Source organism: Dendropsophus ebraccatus, chromosome 3 (genome assembly GCF_027789765.1).
Source record: "Dendropsophus ebraccatus isolate aDenEbr1 chromosome 3, aDenEbr1.pat, whole genome shotgun sequence".
Lineage (NCBI taxonomy): Eukaryota > Metazoa > Chordata > Amphibia > Anura > Hylidae > Dendropsophus > Dendropsophus ebraccatus.
In genome coordinates this window covers 58,134,070-58,161,686 of record NC_091456.1, presented here as the reverse complement: position 1 = coordinate 58,161,686, position 27,617 = coordinate 58,134,070, and the positions used below count along the sequence as shown (strand labels likewise).

At 41.2% G+C, this 27,617-nt stretch overlaps 1 protein-coding gene across 6 annotated transcripts in view; it reads right to left on the bottom strand.

The window, feature by feature from the left end:
- Positions 1 to 2,138: 2,138 nt before the first annotated feature.
- TRPM6 (transient receptor potential cation channel subfamily M member 6) overlaps positions 2,139 to 27,617 on the bottom strand; it is a 141,344-nt gene continuing 115,865 nt past the window's right edge. For all 6 annotated transcript variants that reach the window (XM_069961837.1, XM_069961835.1, XM_069961834.1 and 3 more), the window contains 9 exons: positions 26,696 to 26,721; positions 25,434 to 25,484; positions 24,834 to 24,899; positions 23,510 to 23,796; positions 21,469 to 21,551; positions 15,991 to 16,196; positions 11,970 to 12,021; positions 6,275 to 6,381; positions 2,139 to 2,498 (listed from right to left, as the gene is read on the bottom strand). In XM_069961837.1, the coding sequence (XP_069817938.1) occupies positions 2,395 to 2,498; positions 6,275 to 6,381; positions 11,970 to 12,021; positions 15,991 to 16,196; positions 21,469 to 21,551; positions 23,510 to 23,796; positions 24,834 to 24,899; positions 25,434 to 25,484; positions 26,696 to 26,721 (982 nt within the window). In that variant the 3' untranslated portion in view covers positions 2,139 to 2,394. The remainder of the gene's footprint in view (positions 2,499 to 6,274; positions 6,382 to 11,969; positions 12,022 to 15,990; positions 16,197 to 21,468; positions 21,552 to 23,509; positions 23,797 to 24,833; positions 24,900 to 25,433; positions 25,485 to 26,695; positions 26,722 to 27,617) is intronic.

Genomic DNA, 27,617 nt, shown 5'->3' with positions numbered 1-27,617 from the left:
CACCCGCTTGCTTCTCAGCTTCCTGGCAATGCAGGAGTTAAGTTGAGAAGCTGCTAGACTTGATTTTCACAACTGAATAGTCTGTTTGATTGACTGGTTTCTCTGCCTGTCTGGAGCCTGGTGGATCAGAGCACCAGTCCAGGGAACATCATCGTGGTTGTCCACAGCCGCCTAGGGCTGGTTGAGGCAAGTAGGTAGGGACAGTTGGTGGGTTCAGCTTCAGGGCTCACTGTCGTGTCTGGTCCCTACCTGCCCCATCCTGACAAATACACTATAAGTTTACAGCACCCAGTCATTTAATAATATGAACTTTCTCTTTACTGCTCCCAGTGAATTGTTATAACACACTAAGTTTACAGTGTCCAGTGAGTTTATAATATGGACATTGCTCCCAGTGACTTTGCTTAATGTACAATAGGCACCCAGTTACTTGGTAAACTGGATACTTGACAGCTTTCACAGAGAATCACCCAAAATTAACCCACAATCTACCCTCCTCTCCTCTCTTTCACTATCTCTATTCTTCTCTCTATGCACTAACTGTCTGCTTCCAACTTATTTCCACTACACGCACAGACGGACACCTCCAGGAAACTAATCACCTTAAAGGACAACTCCCATGAAAAACTTTTTCCCAGTAATTGAAGCACATTACAAAGTTATATAACTCTGTAATATGCTTCAATCACCTATCTGCCTCCTTTCCCGGTCTTTTCCCCCCTCCACCAGGAAGTGCACTAAACTCACACATAACTAATTTCTGTCGTCCCCAGGCTCTTCTCTCAGCTCCTTCTTGTGATGATGAGTCATCAGCAGGAGGGCGGGGCTAGCTTCTGTTACACCAGCCTCCCCCTCCCCTGCCTTGTCAGGTGACTCAGCTTGCTCAGCTCCCATTGGCTGAGCAACTGCAAGCCATCTGAGTCCATGTCACTTGCTTATCTTCACTCACTGAGTCCACTCGGCAGCAGGAGAGAATATGAGGGGAGGGGGGAGCTGATTATATGCCGGGAGTCAGTCGGAGAGAAGATAAGCAAGTGACATGACGCAGGGGAGGGGGAGGCTGGTGTAACAGGAGCTAGACCAGCCCTCCTGCTGATGACTCATCGTCACAAGAAGGAGCGGAGAGAGCAGCCTGGTGATGACAGTAATTAGGTATGTAGGAGTTTCCTACACCTCCTGGTGGGGGGGTGGAGGGGGGAAAAGACAGGGAAGGGAGGCAGATAGGTGATTGAAGCATATTACAGAGTTATATAACTTTGTAATGTGCTTCAATTACTGAGAAAAAGTTTTTCATGGGAGTTGTCCTTTAAATAGAGAGGGAGGTGCTGACATCACAGTGGGGCTTGCAGGTGATTGGACCGCAGCAAGGGATTATGGATAATCCATAATCCATAGCCATAATTCCTTGCTCCAGAGTGACTGTACTGTATGCTAATGTGCGGCCGCCATGTTTAGAGAATTTTGGTGCATTATGACATTTCATTTTGGTAACTATAAGCACAGAATAGAAATTCTGCGCCACTCAAGTGAGTGGGGCAGAGTTTCAATAATTGTATAGTGCCTGAGTAAGGAGGCATACACATATTCCGTGCACAGTCCGTAAATACAGATGGTGAGCTACGGAACAGAGTTTGTAGCTCCCGGCATCATAATTTCTTTTGATGCTGGGAAATCTTTTCACTACTGTACTGTCATGTTGGATATGGAAATATTCAAACAGTTTTGAAGCTCCCAGCATCATAATGAATGATGATGTCGGGAGCTATGAACTCCGTTCCGCAGCACATCGTCCATATTTACAAACCTCGCACAGAAATGTGAATGCTTTCTTAGGGTGGTGCCATATAGGGAAAACTTCAGGAGCCTCGATGTTCCACACTGCAGTGTGACTTCCCCCAACTATACAGGTAGGAGACTAGAGGTAGAGTGCCCCTGTAACTATCCACACATATCCTGTTTGTGTAGACTATAAACATGGCTCAATGTAGTGTGTGTATTATATATATATATATACAGTTTATATATATACATATATACAGTATATCAGTGTGTGTCTTTACGTACTTTTATCTATCAGTACATTCTACAAAATATTTGGCAACAAGCTGTGTAATTGTAAGAAACATGGTAACTAAACATACAAAAAAGATTATCTGTCACTTTATTGTATAATTGTGCATTCAATGTTAATCTTATAAATGTATATTACACCTGCAAAAATAAGATTTCTTCACAGATAAATAAAGGTCTATTGTAGGACATGACTTTCTGATGGTTAGGAAAACATACATGAGGAGTGGCAATAATTCTCCCATTCGGGATGAGGTCTGTCCACCCATACTACACTACAGCATCCAGGGTAAGGATTATTACATAGTTCTGCGGAATGTTGTTCTACAGTTTTGTATTATGTTCCAAAATGTCTTCATCCGTGTCCGCTTCTCCAATTTCAAACCCCAGATTGATCCTCCCAGGTGAGTAGTCATTTCTTTTCAAATCTGTAGGTGAAGAAGATCAAATGTTTGAGAGAGCAGCGAAAATAATGACATATCATATAATAGTCTGTTCCTGAATGTCCTTTCCCATCTAACTCTGCCTTAGAATTCAAGAGAAATGTAAAAGAAGCAAAGGAGCATACAGGGAAGCTTGGCTGTATCGGATACATTTACCCAGAATAAACTAAATGAATGGACATATAATACAAACATAGAGCATGTAGTGAATATATATAATAAAACAGTATATTAAAGTTGTATTATGTACATCACTTGTCGTTCTCAACAAACTGAACAATTGTTTTCATACACAACTGAGATCACAGAAGGATAACAAAATATTAGGAAATTTAGTAAATAAAATATTAGGAAATTTAGTAAATAAAATATTAGGAAAATTTAGTTTTTTGATTACGGGATGTTTTTAAAACATAAATAAATGATACATATATACTGGCTTCTAGAATTGTCTTTGCAGGTTACTATCAAATCACTCATATTCTCCCTGCAGACCCCTCCCCCATGGTGTTACAATGAACTTCCCTGAATAGGAGAAGAACTGCTGCCGCATCTACTTTTGCACTAGATAGATCTTTCCGGTGACTGGAACATTACGTGAAGACACCATATTATGTTTCTTCTAGATTTCAGAGAACTCTATAAATACAGTACATCTTTAGTGCCATTTTAGCCCATTACGAACACTTAGTTAAAGGGTTTTTATCTTTTGGCTGAGGCAGGTTCATTAGTATGTGATTCAAAAGAAGTTGGAAATAGCTGCCTTTTCAGACAGTTGTTGCTTGCATGCATTTTATGAAAGCAATATTGGATTTTTCATATGAAAACAAGTAGATAAGATATAGATTTATTAGATTCTAAACCGCAAACTACTCCTTATGTATACAATCTTCTTTATAAAGCAGGCAAATGTCATATCTGTTATCTACACACATAATATGATTTGGTTTATAAGTCTGCAATAGTACAATCACTAGCTTAGATAAAACTTTGGGGAGGTGACTGTGCACAGAACAAAGCTGCCACTGACCCTGATGTTACGCAACTAGAATCTGCTTTATTGATCCAGTAATGTACGCAAGTCATATGTGACACTTGCATCTTTGAAGCCCTTAAAGGGGTTATGCAGTGAAAATCTTTTTTCTTTCAAATCAAAAGGTGTTTAAAGGTTATATACATTTGTAATTTACTTCTATTTAAAAATATTTCCATACTTATTAGCTGCTGTATGTCCTGCAGGAAGTGGTGTATTCTTTTTAGTCTGGTTTTCTATAGAAATGGTTTTCTATAGAAATTTGCTACTACTCTGGACAGTTCATGTGTCAGCCAGAGATGTCAGCAGAGAGCACTGTGTCAGACTTAAAAGAAAACAACATTTCCTGTAGGACATACAGTAGCTGATTAGTATGGGAATGACTTGAGATTTTTAAATAGAAGAAAATTACAAATCTATATAACTTTCTGAAACCAGTGGACTTGAAAGAAAGAGATTTTCGATGTATAGCCCCTTTAAGTAACTTCAAATCATAACCATATTTAGGAGTCAAACGCAGGCTCATCCAGCTACTGTATTTGTTGTTTATGTTACTTAATCAATAAATAAAGGGGCAGGTCATGGAAACATGGGAGGGTTAGTATAAAGAGTATTGCAGAGTGTTGACTGCAATAATTGCAGGAGAGAATAAATGGGGCCTTGTTTTGACCACTCAGATAAAGGGGTGGACAGCTGGTGGGCACTTTTCTAACCAAAGGGGGAAAGAGGGAGCCTTCTATCTGTAATGACTGGAAGAATTTGGAGTAGTGGTGTGTATCCCTCCTACAACCAGTAGAAAAAGAAGGAAAGGCAGCATAGTAAGGGCCCTATTACAAAGAGCGACTATTGTTCTGTGTAAGGGTATAAACACACACACCGTATACGCAGCGTATTTACTGCTGCGATACGCAGCAAATAAGGAGCAAATACGCAACAAATACGCAGCAGATTAGATCTAAATAACTGAACACAGCATCAAATCTGCACCATCAAATCTGCTGCGTATCTGCTGCGTATCTGCTGCGTATACGGTGTGTGTGTTTGTACCCTAATAAAGACAATGATCAGCTGATGAAAGCGAGAAGTGAAAAGGACACTGGAAAACGCAGAGAAGTATGTATAAGGTTTATTTTTTACAATAGGGCAAGGGCTGCACGGACATCACTGACAATATATATACACAGCCCCTTCTGCAGGATTATCAAGCCGTGTGATAGGCGCTCGCTTACACTAGGCGTTGAGCTGTGTAATACGGCCCTAAGTCTGGCATCCTGCTGTAAAGACCATTTGGGAGTAGCTCTGTATGCTGCCGCCTGTGGATCACCTGGCTAAACAGCATTGCCAGTAACTTTTTTTTAGAAAAAAAAAAAAAAAAGGGAACTTCTACCAATACTTCCCCCCAAATGTTGACTTTTATAGAAATACCAAGGACTAAATATAGCCTCTTCTGGGAGCTGTAGAATAAGTGATGAACACTGTGTAGATACCCTGCTTAAAATACCTCAACCACTGCTCAAGTTTACTTGAATTTTCCTTGTAAAAAATCCTTGTAAATTACACAATTCCCCCCCGAACAATGATCAGCCATCAAAGCCTTCTACACATTTTGCTTATTTTCAGCCACAGGAAACATTTCTCTCTATACCTATGTTAAATACAATAATCCTACGCTGCAATGCAAGCCACAAAGAACAGAAAAAAAATTACATAAATATCTTTTGTACCATGTTTTGCAACCCAATTTAAGACACACTTTTTTTTTCGTAGGGGGTGGTTATAATAAAACTAAATGGAACTATTGAATTTCAGACAATCGCCGCTAAGTCCGTTCACAATTACTGTAAACAGAAATCTCATTTAGTTTGTCCTAAGTGTATGATGCATTAATGACAACATCATAACAAGAGCAAAATTTCTCCTAATGACTAAATTCCTTCTCTGCTGAATGGATATATTTATTGTTCGTGAATAACGGAATAGTCGGCTTTCTCCAAATGTATAAGAAATGAGCAGGGTGAATGAATGTTGCCCTCAGTCGCATCACTTCAGAGGAGTATAATACAAAAGATAAAGCATAACAAAAAAAAATAGATTTTTTTAGAGTCGGACTTCAAACAGTCTACAATTACAACTCGAAAAACATATAGCGAATGCCCTTGAGGTTAACAAGCATTTCTAATGAAAAGGTGGGACTGCATGACTCTGTCTCAGCACAGATAAACTGAATATAAGATCCACATGATCCTTGCGAAACTCGGAAGGAAAGCAAAGACTTAAAATAAGAGACAGGGATAAAGAGTTTAATTACGGAATTGTTAACACCGTGTGCACCCTTCTGACACAGTAGGGGTCACTTTAATATAATTTTGCATTGCATGGCTGGTTATGGCGGTATCGGTGCTATTCCTCTTCTTTGAAATGATTGACAAGCCAAGGCCAGAGAGGTAGGCGCGCAGCAGCTGTACTTAATAGACTCAGCAGCAATGAAAGACTGTCTCATCATGTGCCTCATTTAATGTAAAAGTGTCAATGCTGTTTAATCTCTTCTCTGAGCAGCTCTTAAGTAAATCCTTTCCTAAACTCCTCTCAGAATATTTTTTATAATCTTGAAAGCAGAATGTCAGCACTGCACTGGAAATTAGGCACAAGTTCTACATTTAAACAACATAATAAAAAAATAATAAAAAAAAGTTGACTGACGGTATAATCAAGCATGTATAATACATACCAGGCAGTTTAAGTTTCCGACAGCAAGAGTTGCAGCAATGTTTGGAAACATAGTTTGTAAGTGCGTCTTCTCCTAAATTGGCTGGTCCAAACACCATACCTCTTGACCTATACAGAGAAAGTGGAAAATGTCATGGTGATCAGCAAATCCCTCTGGAAAGGAGAGTGGAACTTTGTGTATTTACACCGTGAATTCTAGTTAAGTTGTAAAACTTACAGAAAAGCTTAAAATCCTAGCTATGGGTAAGGGGGGATTTTCTCTGAGCTGTCATTCCGAGAAGTTTAAGGGATACAAAATATACTCAATGATGGCTATGGTATAAAATGATTACTTGTCAACAAGTGGACTTGAAACTCTCATGCAGAATACTGCGGCAGAAATGTAGGCATGTAAACATACTGTATAAGTGACCCCTTAACCTGTCCGATGACAGATTACTGAGATTAATGCTGCTGGTGTCATTAAGATTGTCAGATTATCAGTTTATTTTATATGATACACATGACGGTTTTAGGTACAGTCACATGTACGGGACACATTGCCGACATGATGCTGTAGAATACAGATTTGATACTGTAGTAGTTTTTTTCACATTGAGTTAGGCTACGTTCACACGTTGTATGACACCGGCCATTGTTAGAGAAGATCCTCCCGGCTGGTACTGCGGTATGATCTTCACTACGGTTTAATTTGCATGTGGGCGCATCCGTGCATGCCCGCATCCAAATTCGCTGCTGCACTCAATGGAGCGTGCGGCCGAGTGTGCACTTACAGCTTTTCTGCGGCTGCTATTCATTGAACAGCAGCACCGCTAGGGGTCTCGGGCGGAGTGTATACCATGTGTATACACTCCAGCCGGGATTCCATAGAGGGCAGCACAGTGTAAGTCCAGTATTAATCACAGCCGTTGTTTAACCCCTTAACGACATAGGGCGTATATTTACGCCCTGATTCCGTTAAGGACGTTCAGAGCGGGGCCGCGCGGCGACCCTGCTTTAAACCGCTGCGGTCCCGGGTGCCGTTTGTAGCCCGGGACCGCCGCTATTAGCGGGCACGGTCCGATCCCCGTGCCCGCTAATACAGTAATCAGATGCAGCTCTCAAACATGACAGCAGCAGCCGGAAGTAAAGGAGTGCCTATCTCATGGATCTCTGCAGCATATCTATGCTGCAGAGATCTCAATGAGAGATCAAAGCACTTATACTAGAAGTCCCCTAGGGGGGCTTCTAGTATAAGTGTAAAAGTAAAAAAAAAAGTATTGTTATTAGTAAAAATCCCCCTCCCCTAATAAAAGTCAGAATCACCCCCCTTTTCCCAGGTTATAAATAAAAGTAAATAAATAAACAAACATGTTTGCTATCGCCGCGTGCGTAATTGCCCGAACTATTAATTAATCACGTTCCTGATGAGCCAGAAAAAACTTTGTCAAATAATTGAGGCTCAAACACAATATTATTGCCCAGGCAAAAACTGATTCTAACTCAGCTGAGCTGTGATTTGTTCTTATGCACATCAGACAGACTGATAAGTCTGGGCCATAGTCTAGTATTATAGCAGATCTGTGTTCACCGGCTAGTCCATTGCATTCTTCCTAGACATACCAAGTAGCTTAGAATACTTGGCATATTAAACGGTTTGTGCTAAATTATAAATGCACTTTACACACTTTCGAGGCACCTTTTCAGGGTTTCTGTGAAAAGAGGGCTTAATGTTTCTCTCACTCTCTCTCTCTCTCTCTCTCTCTCTCTCTCTCTCTCGCTCTTTTTGCATCTCATGCAGTTTTTGTGCCTGTTTTCTAAAATATTGCTTTTTAGCACAAGAGTTTTTTGTTACAATTTATGCAATAATTTGATCATAAAGTTCAAGGATTTCAGGAAGAAATGTGCAAATAGCTCTCACACCTTTTTCTATTGACTTCAAACTAACATCATCCAGCCACACCTTTTTTTCCACCAAAAATGCACAGAAAAATGCAATGTGTAAAGCCACCATCAGCCTACTAGATTAATAGCTAATATGACATCAAGATAATGTCTACCCTTGGGCCAAGACCAGAAGGTCATTGCACCCCCTTCCCCTTCTATTTCTCTTTGTGCTATTTACTTCCCGCTGTCCCTTGTATATTGTAGTTCAGTCCAAGTGCCGGAGAGCTCTTACAGTACCAGTTGCTGTGTCAGGCAGGAGTCTCAGATCCGTGTAAAGCAAATGGAGCATCACATACAGATGTGGTGTCCCACTGTTCGGTGTCACACTCTGGGATGATAGATGTTGATTTACACCAGGGGTCCCCAAACTTTTCACACAGGGGGCCAGTTCACTGTCCCTAAGACCGTCGGAGGGCCGGACTATATAAAAAAAAAAACTATAATCAAATCCCAGTGCAAAATGCCACAACGCGCCCCCCTGGTCTTTTTGTTCCAGTTGTCTGCAGTGTAGGAGAAACAGAGAGAGTTGCTGCTGCAGTCCACAGCCAGGCCCTTGTAGGGTCTTCTGTTGGTTGGAGTTAGAGAGAGAAGACAGTTTTGTAAGAGTTTGGGAGAGAGCAAGTATGCACTTAACCCAAAAGGTAATTTTCACCTGGGTACACCTTGCCTAAACCTGGGCTATTCTGAACAGTCAGGACAATCTACCCACTAGATATTGATCCGCAGTGGAGCATATAGCATAAGCTGAATTACTCCATTGGAACTTTGCTTGACCTACTTTGGAAATCTTGAGGGGTTAGCTTCGCCCAGTTGTGTAACCCTGCCACCACACCTGACACTCGCTGGACTTGACTGTCATAAGGCAGTCTGGGTGGGGGGATTGCGGGGATTCTGCGTACAGCCAGTATCTAACTCTATGTGGTCATTGTATAGGGTAGAAGAACATCGGTCTGTGTATAATGTGTTTCATTCAGTAACAGTATGGTGCATTAGTCAGTCACTGATATGACCGTAATGTGTGTTCCAAGTGTGACAGTATTATCTCTGCAGTGACAGGTTGCTCAGCCAATCAATAACCTGGATGGGATAGCACCACAGACAGTGTTCTGTCACTTCAGAGGCGTATCAGTGTGCCATTGGCGGCTGTGGTGAACAACAAAAAGCCAGAAGAACATTGGGGAAGCCTGGGGAGATAAGTATATACTTTATTATTTTATATACTGACATCAGCCGTTAGCCAAGCTACTTATTATACGTAGTGATGTGCGACCGATAATTTTATAACATGCTAAAAGACAACGATCAGCTAGTGATTGGCTCTTCAGCTGCTCAATGTCTTTATTACATGGATCATCAGTCGGATTCAGCAGATAACATTTCCTGTAATAGAGCGTTTGTAAAGTCATAAGATTAATGTTTTCCTTAGGAGCTGAAGCAGGGCCGTAACTAGAAATGGCTGGGCCCTATAGCAAATTCCTGACACATTGCGATGGATGTTGTCAAGTCATAACCAACAGCCGGACAGTGGTTCTTGTTTATCAATCTCAGTAATTTTGTGCCTGCCCTATGACGCAACACAGTCAGGTTAGTCTGACACATACATTATATACTTCTGAAAATTGGTTTGACCTGCTGCACTATATTATCGCCTCTTGTGTTTGGTGTTTGTTGTCTTCTTTCTGCTCTGTTTTCACTGATTGACTTACAGGGCTCTATGCTGGGAGTCGATTATTATATATGAAGGGCAGGGAGGTGTGGGAGAGGGAGAAGGCGTTTCTGCTTTAGCGCCGCCTTTCTGACACCTCAGCTCCAAAGTAAAGTGACAATTTTATTAACTTTACAAACAAACACAGGTATAGTTACCTCCCTGTGACTTGCTAGTGTCTGCAGCTCCATTCTGTACCTTTTACAGACCTGACAGATTGCCTTTAATGTACTTTAACTATAGGAATCACTTCCTTCTAGAGATGAGTGAACTTTTCAAAAGTTCGTTCCGTTCGACTGAATTTTGGATTTCTTCGGATTTCATAGTTTAAAGCGTCTATATGATACGGGGGTAGTGTATTTGGTTGAATTTAGGGCTCTACATGTCAACATCATTAGCTTTTCAATATCTCAAAGCAAAGTCAATTTTGCTTCAATATTCACCATTACAGGGTCTATGCAGAAAATTCACCATTACAGGGTCTATGCAGGAAAAAGGGTCCAACTATAGTTCTTGTATATCTGTATAGCACGTTTTTGTTTTGTGCACCCTTTGCTCTCCTATGCCTAATCATCTACCTATCAATCTTTCACCCTCTCTATTTTCTTTCTCAATCACTATATGTTTCTCCTCTTCGCTTTCCTAGTAATCTTTTTGTCTTTGCTTTTGTACAATATCTTCTCAGTACAGCAGCGTTTTGTCACTGACTAGCTCTGTGCACTGCTAACAGTCTTCTTCCTCTCTCTGTGCAGACTGCCTCATGCGGTCATGTGACCGCTCCTCTTAAAGCAATACCGACGTCACACAGGGGGTGGGCTAGTGCAACATCCCTGCTGATTGGATGTGTTCCGGGCATCATGGGAAAGCGCTTTTCCCACCCAGAACACTTCCTGCTTTCTAAATTGGCGGCTGTCATTTTAGAAAGCAAGACAAAAAAAATTCGGAGCAGACTTCCAAAAATCTGAATCAGACCGGACTCAGACTTTTGGAAAAATCCGAACCGGACCCCATACCAGCTAAACCGGTTCGCTCATCTCTACATCCTTTTTTATAAAAATTAAAAAAGAATAAAAATTTAAAAAAATGTATCACTTCTCTGCAGCTAGCAGAATACAGGTCACTAGTTATGGCAGCCTGTATTCCGTAGAGGACAAACTGTTATAACCCTGTCTGTATTTTGCTAAGTTTCTCTACTCTATAAGCACAACCACCGTAAAGGTAGCATGTCAGCTAATATAGTAGAGTCCAGCTGTATATATTATTCACTCATATATAAGTGTAATGACAAAGAAAAAAAAATCAACAGTAGTACTAACACATTACTAGTTCCTGACACTCTTAAAATAATATGGACACATTCTAGGTGGTTCACGAGGTCCAGCAAAGTGACTGATCTCCAAAACAGTTTATAGCACATGAAGCCAGTGTTCTCATCCCTGCCATAAGCATTGTCTTCAGCTAGAAAGAGCAGACTCCCTGGGAACATTGTGATTTCATGCAACACAAGTGGAAACTACTTAATTAGTACAATAATAAAGTGATATACACAACAACAGCTCATCTTCAGCTCAAAGAGGTCCCGGGGACCAGACAGAGCTATACCTCAGACACCAGACAAGAGTTCCCACGAGGCTGTGGATTTCTGCTCATTGAACACAACTTGTTTTAGCCGCATATAAAAGAATGTTCATGAAATAAAAAAGCTTAAGATAGAACTGGGGCTGGGGACTGTGGCGGTGAAGAGGAAATATAATAACTAATAATTGTACATCTGCTGCTTTAGTGTATGTGGTGTTATTCAATTATCATATAATAGGGAGATAGCATATAGATGTAATATATGATTAGATGCACAATTGTTCCTGTTACTCAAGCTGGAAGACCCCTTTAGATAGCTCTAAATCATTAAACTGTGGATTAAGACAAACCGTCTCTCATGTGAAATGTGGCAATCTGTGGAGAATCCCCCTTATGATGAGCACAGATGGACAGACAATCTCTATTGAATGTCACATCAGCTTTGGGGCTTTCTGAGTGGCAGTTTGTAAAATGAGATTAAACTTACTGCTTGTCTTCCGGTTTAATAACAGATGGGTCAGTAAGATTTTCTCCAACACCTGTAGAAAAAGCAAGAAAATCAGTATCTATCATTTACTCTCCCAGAGAAGGAAACTCGGCACTACTGCTCTTGTGTAACCCGCTTCAACGTAGCTCACACTAGACACATGAAATACATCTTGTACGGGGGTGCTCTACTCATAAAAGATCAAGTCCAATACAATAAATGAAGAATAAAGGAATAGGTACTCACCCCAGAATGCAAACTCTTCTTTATTTCAAAAAATCTTCATTAAAAAACCGCAGGGAGAGGGAGCATGGCAATCAGGTCACAATGACGCACGTTTCGTGTTCAGCTGAACACTTCCACCAGCTAGAGGAAGTGTTCAGCTGAACACGAAACGTGCGTCGCCGTGACCTGATTGCCATGCTCCCTCTCCCTGCGTTTTTTAATGAAGATTTTTTGAAATAAAGAAGAGTTTGCATCCTGGGGTGAGTGCCTATTCCTTTATTCTTCATTTAATGTACAGTATCTATCATTTATCTTCTGATATCTGTCAATCTATATATGTACAGAGCTGTCTATATCGGATATCTGTTGTCTATTTTTTAATATCAATCTATAGATACCTCTATCCATCTATCTTAAGATCTATCATATATCTAATACCTATCAATATTGTATATATCTAATATCTATCGATATAGCATATATCTAATATCTATCAATATTGTATATGTCTAATATCTATCTATCTAATATATGTCTAAGATCTATCTATCTATCTATCTATCTATCTATCGTTTTCTAATCATTGTCAGTCAATCTATTTATCTATAACCCTCCTCATTGTCATTTATTAGATACTCTCTTAAAAGCAATGAAATGACAGTCCTGTATTGAGATTGTGCTATACAGTGAAAATTTAGAATCAGCCAAAACCCTAAATGCTTCTTGGCGATTTACAGTTTTAAAAGCTCATGAAGGTTACCGAATTATATCCGTAAAATACAAATGAACTTCAGCGGAAAATGAAAGAATTGCTATATTGGGATCTATTTTATGTACAAATGTTAAATGACACAATATTTCACTGGTCCTCAGTCACTAAATTGTGTTGTTCTGATACAAAGCCTCATAGACAATAGACGGCTTGAGGAAGAGGCTGTGAACAGTGAATGATTGTAGAAAAGCCACACTGGGTTTAAATATGGAAAGCCTGATAAAGCTGCCATAGTATAAAATCCTTTAAAGAGAGACAGGGACATCTGCTGTATATTTGAGGTAAATCCAGTATGGAATTTCATGTGTGAAAGTCAGTGGTTAAACCTTTCACTGAGGATGCAAGCAGACGTTTTATTATCACAGTATGGATCCATTATAATAAATGTGAAGTAAACTAGAAAAAGCAAATAATAATCAGCATTATCTCCACATTTTTATGCTTTGTTCAAGAAAAAAAAATACACAAAATCTTTAGACAAATATTCTCAGATATGGTGGATGTACATTGGTTAAATCTATGGACAACCTGCAGCACAACTGCAGCATGTAAGGGACACATAAGATGACTGAACTGGCCAATAATGGCTCTATGTAAGGAGGTGATTATCAATACGATATGTTTAAATCGACGGCACATGTCCTCATGTAAACAGGATGCACTGCCAACGATGATAAAAGTCAATGGCTTCACCATCAATTGAACCATCTAAAGTCACTTTCCCATATGTCGCAAAACCCATATCGGCAGCGACGGCCTGCTTAGGGACAGTGATTGGTGGGCTTTTGCTCCAGAGATGGGTTCGGTAGTCTCAGCGGCGGCTGTGGTAACGCAGGGAAAAGGGAGGAGGACAGAAGGGAAGCCTGGAGAGGTAAGCATGACTACTGTACATCTTTATTATTTTCTATATTCTTTCATCAGCCATCGACCGTGTATCACCTAGTATACAGAGCCATGCACGTCTGGGAGCCGTCGGCTTACAAATTGGTTAAAGGACAGCGACCAGCTGATGAATGTATAATTGCTCACTCCTCGGCTGATCATTGTCTTTATTACATTGGCCGATATCTGACATAAGGCATAAGTATCAGTGCAGGAGAACTGGCCACCACTAAACACTTTAGGAGGATGTTCAGAGAAGGAATCCAAAGAACATCCTAAGCATGTAACAGCAATATCTACAGACAGGAGCATTTTTCCTAATAAAGTAAATTAAATACTGCTTATCTTTTTGGGAGATATAAAAGAGGAAGTTAAAATGTAATTGTGGGACAACCATCGGCAACAACGGCCGTACTTTATGCAGTGTGGAACATTGCCTACATTTCAATGGGATCCCGGCCGGAGCGTATACACATCGTATACGCTCTGGACGGGATCCCGTGCGGCGCCGCTAATAACTGACATGTCAGTTTACTGCGGTCGCAATTCAATGAATTGCAGCCGTAGAAAACCCTGTCAGTTCACACAATGAAGCGAGCGGCTCTGGCCGCTTGCTTCATTGTGTGCTGTGGGAGGTTCTGATGTGGGCGCATCAGAACCCTGCGGCCGGAAAGATCATCCGGACGGTACTTAAGTGCCAGCCGGGATGATCCGGGCAGAGACGGCCGTTCTCTGACCCAGCCGGGTCACAGAACGGCCGGTCTCATAAGTAGTGAACATAGCTTAAAGGTTGTTTTATCGATTTGGCCAATTATCAGCCAAATCAGCCATTGCCAATAACTGGTCTGTGAAAAAGATCAGCCAATCAGCTAACGTTTTTAAATCATCACTCACTCATCACCCTGTGTAAATAGGACATATGCGGCAGTTGATAAATGCAAAGAAACGCATAAATGATCAACTGATCAAACCATGTAAAGTAAGCAAGCATTGATTTGCTACACTGGCACTCGTTTACATGCATGGATCGCCCCTGTTCAAAAATAGCGTTCTTGTTGACAATTTACTGTATGCAGAAATAGTGTGAAGGTTTCTGCATAAAAAACACAACAAAAACATCATATGCCTACATTTAAAGAAAAAGTCCAGAGAAAATGATTATTTCCCCATAATAAACAAGCTCTACTGCTGACACTGTTAGCTGTTAGGGCAAGGAGACACAAGGTACCTTTTATATATCTGTCTGTGCTTCCAAAATGCAAAAAAAATTATTTTATTCTCTGGTACAAGGGGGCAAAGACGCTTTAAGCTGCTATGCTTCCTATCTCACCCCTCCCCCTTGCCAATTTCCATATCAAGGGTAGCTTCACATGTAACTGATCTGCAGCGGCTTCCTTAACTATCACTTTCAATAGGATTACATTCATGTTCCGGCTTGCTATAAGGGCTCCTGGACGTCCCGCTCAGCCAATCAGTACGTTGCCCCGCCGCAGCGCACCGATTGGCTGAGCGGGACGTCCAGACGCCGGGAGCCCCAGAAGCAAGCCGGAGCATAGACCCGGTAATGTATCCATCAGGCCGTGGGAGGTTAAGGGGGCTGCCTTTTACATTATCGCAGCGGTATGACAATTCCGCTGCAAGTATGTAATCCTATTGAAAGTGACAGGGGGGTAATCGCAGTGGATTTCGCTGCAAACTCACAGCGTGAAATCTGCTGCAATTCCGTTACGTGTGAACCAAACCCAAAAAACAAAAACTATTTTCACAGTTTCACTGTAAACCCAATCGACTTCAATGGAAGACGGAGAGACACTTAGACAAAAAGTGACATGGCAATTCTTTCTGCATGGTTCAGTAATGAAGCTTTTGTGGCTCAGAGAAAGCCACGGCACAGTGCTGCACACACAAACAGGCTTTATCCATGTGAATAAATAAAATTTGAATGAATCAATAAATTCTAAGTGTGCTTATATAGAGCAATGGTCTATAGCTGGTGGTAATATGTGCCCATCTTTTGGGGGGAGAGGGGAAGATTTCTTTGTTTTAATTTTTGTAATTAAAACAAAAAAAATGTATTTCTATAACATGTTTTCACTACCTTTCATTTGCTTTTTAAAGCTTGTATTCATACGCTAACCTTACCTTGCAGGTCAAGAACAAGTAGTTCTCCCCTGGTATACTCATAGGTCCAGTGAGAAAACGACAACAGTGCTTCCTCCAGTAAAGTAGTGGGGGTGATTTCATCCCCATTGTTGTTATTGTATTTTTGGAATTCTCCAGTCATATATTTTTCTATTGTCAACCACTGATTAGCAGAATGACAATAGATTAAGAAGACTTCTAAGAACCTGAGAGCAAAACAAATGAAAAATATAGCTGGTGAAATATTCAAAATTCTGTGACATCAAGGTATTATAATACATAGCTTTTATATTTTAGTAAATCCACAAAATGTACAAAAAATAGATTTAGAAAACATAAGCATTTTCAGAATTGAGGTTTTGCAACAGCTGGAGGACCAAATTACTGCATAGAAAAATCCACTATGAAATACAAGTCAAAATGAAAATTACATATATATATATTTACACACATATATATATATATATATATATATATATATATATATATATATGTGAAAAAAAATCCAATGGAGTACTCATTCTCCACTGATTGCCCCCTACAAAATTTGAATATACAAAGAAGGGGTCCGTGGAGCCTCAGTTGCGAGTCTCAAAACACGGGAATAGCCAGATATCCCTCTCTCCAGAGAGGGATGCCTCCCAATGGGAAGAACACCAAACCACCATTATACGTAGTCCCTCAGGTCCTCTCTCTGTTGTGAGCCTTGGGACCTAAATAGGGAAACAACAGGGTGGCCCCTATAAGTTAAAGAATAATAATATAATAATAATTTTTTATTTATATAGCGCCAACAGATTCCGCAGCACTTTACAATTCTGGAGGTACATACATAGACAAAAAATCGACATTACAGAGATACATATAATTATCCATACATGAGGAGTGAGGTCCCTGCTCGCATGCATGAGCTTACATACTGTCAGGAGGGGGTGCGAGACAGAATGGCAGAGGGGCAAAGTGCATCGTTGTTCTTATGGTCCGGCCATCATTATAAATAAGGCAGTGCGGGTAAAGGGGGGTGAACCTGTCACCAGCCAATGCCTGCATGCACAGGTCTAAGTGCTTAAATACTTGGTGTGTGTGTGTGTGTGAGTGTATGTATGTGTGTGTGTGCGTGGTGGAGGTGTGTGTGTGTGTGTGTGTGTGTGTGTGGAGGGGGGGTTGAGGGTTGAGTCAAAATTAGGGAACCTGGTAAGCCTGTTTGAACAGATGTGTTTTGAGGGCACGTTTGAAGCTTTGTGTATTGGTGGTGAGTCTGACAATCTTGGGTAATGCATTCCATAGAACTGGTGCAGCTCGGGTGAAGTCCTGGAGATGGGAGTGAGAGGTGTGGATCAAGGTGGATGTTAATCGTAAGTCATTAGAGGAGCGTAGGGCACGGGTAGGGCGGTAGACAGAGATGAGGGAGGAGATGTATGGAGGTGCAGCACTGTGGAGAGCCTTGTGGGTGAGCAGGAGGACTTTATATTGTATCCTGTGTTTAACAGGAAGCCAGTGTAGTGACTGGCACAGGGGGGAGGCATCAGTATAACGGCTGGACATGGGGATGAGCCTGGCCGCTGTATTGAGAATGGACTGGAGAGAGGAGAGTTTAGAGGAAGGAAGGCCGATTAGTAAGGAATTGCAGTAGTCAAGACGGGAATGAATCAGAGCGACAATGAGAGTTTTAGCAGATTCGACAGGAAGGAAGGGACGGATTTTAGAGATGTTTTTTAGATGCAGATTACAGGAACGTGAAAGAGATTTAATGTGAGGAGTGAAGGAAAGATCTGAGTCAAACATAACCCCAAGGCAGCGGGCTTGCTGTGTAGGGGCTATGGGCGCACCACAGACAGAGATGGAAATGTCAGGTGGAGGGTGTTTAGCAGAGGGAGGGAAGACAAGAAGCTCAGTCTTAGAAAGGTTTAGTTTTAGGAATAGGGAGGACATAGCGTTGGAGACGGCAGACAGACAGTTACTGGTGTTCTGTAGAAGTGCGGGGGTGATATCACGGGAGGAGGTATATAGCTGGGTATCATCAGCATAGAGATGGTACTGAAAACCAAACTTGCTGATGATTTGTCCGATGGGTAAAGTGTAAAGTGAGAAAAGGAGAGGGCCCAGGACTGATCCCTGAGGAACCCCAACTGTAAGGGGGAGAGAAGATGACGTGGAGCCAGAAAGTGATACACTAAAGGAGCGGTCGGAGAGATAGGAGGAGAACCAGGAAAGAGCAGAGTCCTTGAGGCCGATAGAGCGGAGCGTGGAGAGGAGGAGCTGGTGGTCTACAGTGTCAAAAGCTGCAGATAGGTCCAGGAGGATGAGAAGTGAATGGTCACCTTTAGATTTGGCGGAGAGGAGATCGTTAGAGACTTTAGTAAGGGCAGTTTCTGTAGAGTGGTGAGGACGGAAACCAGACTGAAGGGGGTCAAGGAGAGAGTTGTCAGAGAGGTAGCGGGTTAGGCGGGAATAGACCAGACGTTCCAACAGTTTGGAGATAAAAGGAAGATTAGAGACAGGTCGATAGTTGGCTGCACAGGAGGGGTCTAGGGAGGTTTTTTTCAGTAAGGGAGTGATAATGGAGTGTTTGAAAGCCGAGGGGAAGATGCCAGAAGAGAGGGAGAGGTTGAAGATTTTAGTAAGGTAAGTAGTGACAACAGGAGAGAGAGACTGGACAAGGTGTGAGGGAATAGGGTCACTAGGGCAGGTGGTGGGACGAGATGAGGAGAGGAGTCTGGAGACTTCCTCCTCTGTTACAGGTTCAAATACTGAGAGGGAAGAGGAGGAAATACAAGAGGGAATGGGATCAACACTTCTTTGGGACTGGGAGGTGATCTCCTGACGGATGGTATCTATCTTTTCCTTGAAGTAGGATGCTAGGTCTTCAGCACAGAGGTTAGTTAGGGGTGTCTGAACTTTGGGTTTGAGGAGGGAGTTGAGGGTATCAAAGAGACGTTTTGGGTTATGGGATAGAGAAGAGATGAGAGAGGTAAAGTAAGATTGTTTAGCAGAATGAAGAGCAGAGTAGTAGCTTCTAAGCACAAATTTGTAATGTAGGAGGTTTGCATCAGTTTTAGACTTCCTCCACGAATGTTCAGCACACCTAGAACACCGTCTAAGAAAACGAGTTGAAGGTGTGTGCCAAGGTTGTGGTCGTCTGCGTTTTGCTGATTGAGGTGTGAGGGGTGCCATTTTGTCAAGGGTTGTTTTGAGGGTGTCGTGATAGCACTTGGCAGCCAGATTGGGACAGGAGAGCGAAGAGATAGGAGGCAGTGATGACTGTACAGAGTCTGTAAGTTGTTGGGTGTTGATGGCACGTAAGTTTCTGTACATGACCAAGGTTGGGGTGTCAGGAGGAGAATGAGTATTAGTGATTGAAAAGGAGAGAAGATTGTGGTCCGAGAGCCCGGTAGGAGTGTTATTAAGGCGAGAAACTGGGCAAAGTCTGGAGAAGACAAGGTCCAGGGTATTCCCACCCTTGTGGGTTGGAGAGTCAGAATGCTGGGAGAGGCCAAGGGAGGAGGTTAGGGAAAGAAACTGAGAGGCCGATGGGGAAAGTGGTTTGTCAATAGGGATATTAAAATCGCCCATGATGAGGGCGGGAATGTCAGAAGATAGAAAGTAAGGAAGCCAGGTAGAAAAATGGTCAAGAAAGCGTCGTTGTGAACCAGGGGGGCGATATATGACTGCGACTCTCAGGGAAAAGGGCCGGAAGAGTCTAATGGTGTGCACCTCAAAAGAGGAGAATGAGAGGGAGGGCTCAGGGGGAATGACCTGGTAAGTGCAGTCCTGAGAGAGAAGTACACCCACTCCTCCACCATGTCTGTTATCAGGTCTAGGAGTATGGGAAAATTGAAGACCTCCATGGGTCAGAGCAGCAGGTGAGGCTGTGTCTGACTCTTGTAGCCATGTTTCTGTGAGAGCCAGCAGGTTGAGCGATTTATTGAGGAATAAGTCATGGGTTTCAGTGAGTTTGTTGCAGACAGATCTAGAATTCCATAGAGCACAGTTAATGGAGATGGGGTCTGGCATGCAGGGAATCTTAATCAGGTTAAAAGGGTTTCTGTAGGTGGCCGATGAAGAGAAGCTGTTAGTAAAGGTTGGAGGACCAGGGTTAGGAGAGATGTCTCCAGCAGTAAGCAGGAGCAGAGATAGAGATAGCAGGTGTGAGTAAGAGAGGGAGGGAGGATGTTTGGAGGGAATGGGAAGAAATGGTTTATTGTATGGGAAAAAGACAGCAGGGGGGGTTAGATCAGCAGGTAGAAGGGAAGAAGAGATAAATATACTATTGCTTGATATAGGAGTTGGTGGTTTGGAGCAGAGTTTGAGTATTAGGGAAGCAAAAGTGATAGCAAAGGTGAAAATTTTTGGAGAGCAGAGGAGTATATGGAATGCAATTACCTTCAGTTCCAATTCTGGCTTAATTCATCTAGACACTTTGACTGATCAGCACTTAGAGTGTATCAGCAATGACCATGGTCAGGAATGACCAGAGCAGTTCACTATATAGTTAGATAACTAGCTGAGAAGTACTACCAGGTGTGAAACATGGGGTGGGTGGGGAAGAGATGGAAGAGGGCAGGGGTAACTGATAGAGAGAAGATTGTAAACAAACAATTTGGGTTCACTGCTTAGAAAAGAGGGCAATAAAAGTCAATGCTGAGAAGAGTAGAGCCAGATATCATACCATGAAATTTAAACAATGCAATGGATAATGGGGGTAGGAGTTGATAGTTGGAGCCAATTCATACCATGAAATTTAAACAATGCAATGGATAATGGGGGTAGGAGTTGATAGTTGGAGCCAATTCATACCTGTGAATGGACTCTTTTAAGAGTCTCCACTGATTGCCCCCTACAAAATTTGAATATGCAAAGAAGGGGTCCATTGGGTTTTTTCACTGATCTCCCTGAGTTCATTCAGTGATTGTTGTGTTTTGTTGGTCTATTTTCATTGCCTCTGATAGCCAGAATCCTGCTCCACACTGACAAAGGGGCAAATACCGCGAAACAGCTGTCTATGGATGGATGCCTAGCCTTGGTAACCCTTGTCTTATGCCGTTACACTCGCAACAGAGTTAGACTTTGACTTATACAGGCCACCCTGGTGTTTCCCTATTTAGGTCCCAAAGCTCGCAACAGAGCGAGGACCTGAGGGACTACGTATCAGGGTGGTTTGGTGTTCTCCCCACTGGGGGGCACCCCCTTGGCAACAGGCTTACTTCTCTGGAGAGAGGGATATCTGGCTAATTCCGTGTTTTGAGACTCGCAACTGAGGTCCCACGGACCCCTTCTATGCAGTTCATTCAACAAACACGTAATAAAAAAAAACCTCTAAAAAACAGAAGAAAAAATAGATGCATAGTTGACTATATTTTTCTGTACCTTAACAGTAACCATTTAAAAACAGATATGTTAAACGGACTGCAAAAACGCAGTGTGAAACAAGCCTTACCTTCTACCACTATTAAGCATTATTAAGAATTTTATTTTTACCTCAGTGTATAGGGAATACTATGCGGTTTCAATTGATTGAAGGTGAAAATCAGCTTCTGTGCAGCCCTCTGTTGCTGAATTTCCTATATGATATAAAAGCACAGATATTAACTTTAATGGTTTTCATTAGTCTTTTTTGTCTAGATGAAACCTTTTGCTATTCCTGTATCATTTCTTGCCTGGATACAGACCTAGGGTTTGCACCTGGTTAGCACTGCCTGCATGATTCAGCTTGGGAGAGGAGGAATGTATGTAAAGCAGCTGGTGACACCATATAGAATGACAGCAATTAGTAGTGTAATTAGGACTCCCACTTGTTGAAGCTGAAATCAGGGCACCCATACGACATGAAATATTACCCCACTATAAATTCCACTGCTGCTTTTGTGTACGTGCAGGAAATATTTATGGATGTCTATTTGTAGCCCATACAATTCATTTAAAACCTAAAGAAGTCTGAAATGAATTATTCTTTATTAATCCAGCCCAAAAAGAAAACCAAAAAGAATGGAGATTATGAAATAGAGGTGAGCATTGTATTTGAGAGCAAACTATTCTTTTAAAGGTGTTGTCTGGTTTAGAAAAAATAAATAAAATAATATTATATAAATATATATATATATATATATATGTATATATATATATATATATATATATATATATATATATATATATATATATATATACATACATATACACACCAGCTGATATAAAAAGATGGTGCAAAAGAAGGGCCCTAACTACTACATGGGGGCACAGAAGGAACTGCTATACTGGGGCACAGAGGCGGCCAGCACTATACTAGGGCGAAGAGCTAGATAAAACTATATGAGGGCTAAGCGGGACTTTAACAACTCTATGAGGCTGAGCAGGGATCTAACTACTATATGGCAGCAGAGAGAGGGGGGTAAGTACTATTATCAGGGCACAAAGTGGGCATTGTTACTGTGTGGGGCAATGCTCCTTGTCTTGCTGCAAGATCCAACTCGCTTGCTTCATAGACTATACTGGAGCAAAGGAGTTGGATTTTTGATATGTCTAAAGTCAACCCCTTTAAGGGATCAGTTTATCACATGCCAGGGAGAGATTTTTGTATGTCTATATTGGTTGGTTGGATGACTGCAGGCATCACTACATACACAAGTCTGACCTACAAGATATAATCTATTTAAAAAATTTTGTGTTTTATATACAAAGGAAAGCGGTCAAGCAATAATCCGACTAAAATCCAAAATTTATTGTAGTAAATCCATCTTAAAAATTACAAAAAAGAATGCAGTCTCTCGTGTACCCTTGGCGCGTTTCGGCCTGTGTGACGTGTCAAACTTACATAAGAGACTGCACTCTTTTTTAAAAAGTTTTTATGTTTTAAAAGTTTGTATTTACTACAATAAATTTTGGATTTTAATCAGATTATTACTGGACTATTTTCCTTCATGTATTTTACTGCCTGGCTGTCTACAGGTGAAAATCCTTTGCATCTCCGATTGACTATATCAGAGCCCAAAGTACTATAATTTGTTGTAACACAACTCCCAGCCGGAGCGTACACACATAGTATATGCTCAGGATCTCTTGCAGCGCCGCAAACAACTGACATGTCAGTTTTCTGCAGCCGCAGAAAACCCTTTCAATGCACACTGTGGAACGAGCGGGTGCACCCGAATGCACCCGCATCAGAACACTGAAGCCGAAAAGATCATCCGTTCTGTGACCCGGCCGGGTCACGGAACGGCCGGTCTCATTCGCAATGTGAACATAGCCTAAAGAATACAGGTCAAAATGGATGCTTTTTTAGCATACACAACAACATGGTCGACCACGTTTTTGTGTACGCTTCACAGTATATGCAATCAGATATACTAATAAATAGCCAAATACACATTCTTGATGGGAATCCATTATTTCTAAATTTGGAGACTACAGTCATACCTTATGAGAAAACAATATATTTTGCAAAGACCTAAATGTTTTAAAATATTCCTGAAAACAAAGTTAACATTTCATAATAGAACATTTCCATATAGTAATATGACATTACCCTTAGACAAAGCTGCAATACAGTGTCGCCACGGAAAACCTTCTGCCATGTTTGCACCACTTCAGGAAGAAATGATTTGACAATAAAGACGTCTCCAGGGTTCAAGACATCATGCTCTGACCAGGTACAGACTACTTTAAGAGCTCTGCGCAGACCCCCATCCATTTCTTCAGGAGAGAGGACCTGAAGCATTGCTGCCATTCCTCTTTGAGACCAGGAAGACATGCTTTTATCCAGACTGGTTGGTGAACTCTCCTCAAGCCTATATACAGTAACCTCTTCTCCAGCTGTAAAACAAAGATGCTAAAAAAATTGCTGTATTGCTGGTAAAGGTAAATATTATATATAACTCCTTAACAACCCCCCATTACAAAAAAAAGCTCTAAAGTTTTGGCCACTGGGTGTCTCACTTCTCTGCAATCTGCTTCCCTCTGTCTGTTGTAAGGTTCAGTCCATCTCTAGTAACCAACAAACAGAGACAAAACACAGGAAGTGAAGGAAGAGAAGCAAGAATAAGCTGTGTACCTGCAATCTGTCACTTTATCTCCATCCTTCAGAGGACTCTTACTGTCCCTGAAAGGCAAATCAAGGCTACTTTCCTATCTTAGAAGCAGCTCAGTACTTAGTGTAACCCCTTCCTTTCCCCGCTGCTTTTATTTTTTTCCTTTATGCTCTGATAGCATGATTAACCCCTTTTTCCTCCATAAGCCATCTATGTTTGTCATTAAGAGTAGTACATGCATAGATTCTTTCTTTCCCTTACTTATCTGGCCAAACAGAACAGCTCTGGTGCCACAAACTGAAATAGAATGAATGAGAAACAGCTACGTACTAAGGAGTGGATTCTCAACGGTCCAATGGCAGTGATAGAGGCACTAAGTTCACCTTGTCACCACTCTAAAAGGTAAAATATTGTGGTTTCCCCAGCATGTAATGTCTAATAGCTAGAGATAAGAAAACTGAATACATAGGGGATATAAGCCCATCCACTGATTCCCCATTTAGGGCAAGTTCATAATGAGTTAATTCGGTGTCTGTATGGGAGGGGCGCGCAAACCCTCCCACAGAGTCTCCATTTGACACTGAGACAGGTGGAATTTCTCCACTCTCCGCGGCAGAATTTACTCAGTATGAACTGGCCCTAAGTGAGCCCGGGGGAGGAGAAGCCTTCAGCCATCTGCTGCTCCCTGAACAACTTGTTTAATCTAACAAAGCCATGCAGGTTTTATGGGTAGGGGGGGGGTTTATGTTTTTTTAAAAGACAGGTACACATTAAGTACTCCATACTATAATATAATAAACACGTTCAAAAACTAGAGCTCACCAAAGAGATGGACTGGCGTAAACGGTATTGTGTGTGCAAGCCTCATTAAGTTATTTCTCTCCACCGCTGAAACAATAAAAAAAGAAATAAATTATTAAAAAAAAGAGCAATAAACCAATGTACTTTCATATAACATTCCAGTCTTAATAAATTCTCCCTATTGTGTTTACCTCTACTAATGAAAAAATATTAATGCATGAACAATAAGGCTGCGTCTACACGTCCGTAGATTTTGAGGACCTACGGATGGTGAATGCATACAATGGATTGTTTCCCCGCACGGGATGATGTATCAATATCATGCCAGCAGTGGGGAAACTTTTTTAATCTCCATGGCACTGTAGTGACAGAGCCGCCCATGCATTCACCGTCCATAGGTCCATAAAATCTACAAATGTATGAATACAGTGTTCTGACCAATCCGCTGTCAGAATAACTTTGATGCAACTCACTAGACAAGTTGGAAAGATAAAACTAAAATAGACAAAAAAAATGTCTAATCCATTTCAGGCACCATCCATGATAGAATTATGTTTTCTGTGGCTACATGGAGATTTAACAACTTCATTTTGCTAAATAACTTTTTTTCCTTTGACTTACCTGAGTAATGATTGTTTAAGTCCTGAGAGGCTTTTAAAGAAGCTGACATTTCTGAAAAAAAAATGGATGAAAGTCGTTGTAATGGACTTATAATTTACGTATTGATTTCCAGTAATAATGCTCCAGTGCTGTCGACACAGGTAAATGAATATCTAATATTTCCAGGACTAAGAAAGCATTCAGATCAGCTCTGCCGCATCAATTTTATAATCTCCATCATTCCATTACCTCAACAATATTGGCAACAGAGCACAATTATTAAGATGCAGCTAGTGTCCCTTTTCACCTCAGCATTTTCATTTCGTAATCACGGACGAAAGAAATATTATATGTGGACATCATATGGACCTTACATTTTCTTAAATATGTCTTTACCGGTCACATATTTTAAACAGTAATAAATATAGAGAAAACTATCTGAACGGAAGAGTTATGAGAGCTGTACAAAGTTGCTGAGTATTGTATTCAGCTATGTCCGGCAGCTTCATAGGCATATGTGCCGACTGGCTGCCCTATTTTACTTATTTTTTGGAAGCTGGGCTGATCTCCTACTATTTTCTAAATCTTAACACTGTTAACTGAAGTATATTCTGTTAGACAAAGTCTATGTCTTGTTAAATAAAAAAAAAAGGTTCTTAAGTATTCTACCAAGCGCATGATCCAAGGCCTCATGTACATAATAAACGCACCTGCCCTTTGTATACCAATGTACAGTAGATCCATATGACACCATAGTATAGATGATTTACTAATTATAATACTTATGTTAAAGTGTAATAATTGTCATTATGACAATGCACGATGTGGGTGACCATACACGACTGTTGGTTCTGGGTCTAAAATCAAAGGGCTCTTGTAACGGCAGGAGTAGTGGATCTGCTGAACCATCACAAGCTATGATGTAGGCTGCACCAGCAGGAGGCGGGGACGTTCAAGACCAGAGCACGGGAAGCTGCCCCAACTGTGACAGCTCTTAATAGAGTGCTGTATTCCCCTATAAATAATGGTCCTTGTATAGTTGGCTTAGGACCCTATTACACCAACAGATTATCTGACAAATTTTTTTAACCAAAGCCAGGAAAAGAAGGAGAAATCTCACTCTTTCCTTTGTTACCTGTTCCCTGTTTATAGTCAGTTCCTGGTTTTGGCTCAAAAAAAATCTGTCAGATAATCTGTAAATGTAATAGGGCCCTTAGATACAGTGAAAACCTGCAAAGGATAAACAAATACGCTTAAACATCATAATAATAGTGTTTACTCACTTTTGATGGAATCTGAACTTCTGAATCTAAAATAAAAAAGGAAATTTTAATGTGCAACCTAATAAATACTAGTAGCTAAACAATAATATAAACATGAAAAATCTAAATATCAAATTTAAATTAAAAAAAAATGATTTCAATTTATATTTTTTATTCCAACACATTCAATGTTCGAACGACGCATAGAGAATGAATAAAGTGCAGGCCGTGCATGCATGGTGTGGTTCAATAAAACCCAGTTCAAGGATTGATAGGAGTCTCAATCAGCTAGTTATCCCCTATATTGTGTAAAGGGGATAAACTCAATATAACTCAAATATCTCTTAAACTACTCAGAATGTAACATTGTTACCTAATTATTTTGCCCTAGTGCCTCCAAAAAATGATCATCATCACGTTGGAAAGTGTCTGACTTTAAAGGGAATTTGTCAGCATCAGGACCAGACCCGAGGTGCTGACAGTGTAGTATAGGTGGCTTGCTCCTTGTGAGAATGGTACCTATTGTCTGTGCGTCTGTGCATTAGATTCTTTACAAACCTTGGATATCCCACTGTAATCAAGAGTCAAAGAGAAGTAGTGGCTTGGCGTTTGTGCTGCATTTTGGCACGCCTCCCCACTACTTCCTCCTCCCTCTATTTGCAGCATATTTACTGCTGGCCAGCCTCCTACTTTACGCTGTTGTCATCACAGTGCCATACGCCAACCTGCCAATTCACGCATGTGCTGCTGATCCCTCAGGTCATGCGCTACTGACATTTCCAATCACGCATTTGCCGCAGGAGCGGCGCACACACAATCGGCGATGTCAGGAGTGTGTGGCTTGAGGGAACAGCAGCACATGCATAAACTGGCAGGTCAGGGTGCACATTCCTTGTCAGCAGTAAAGCATGCACACATCATGACGTCAACAGCATGGATCAGG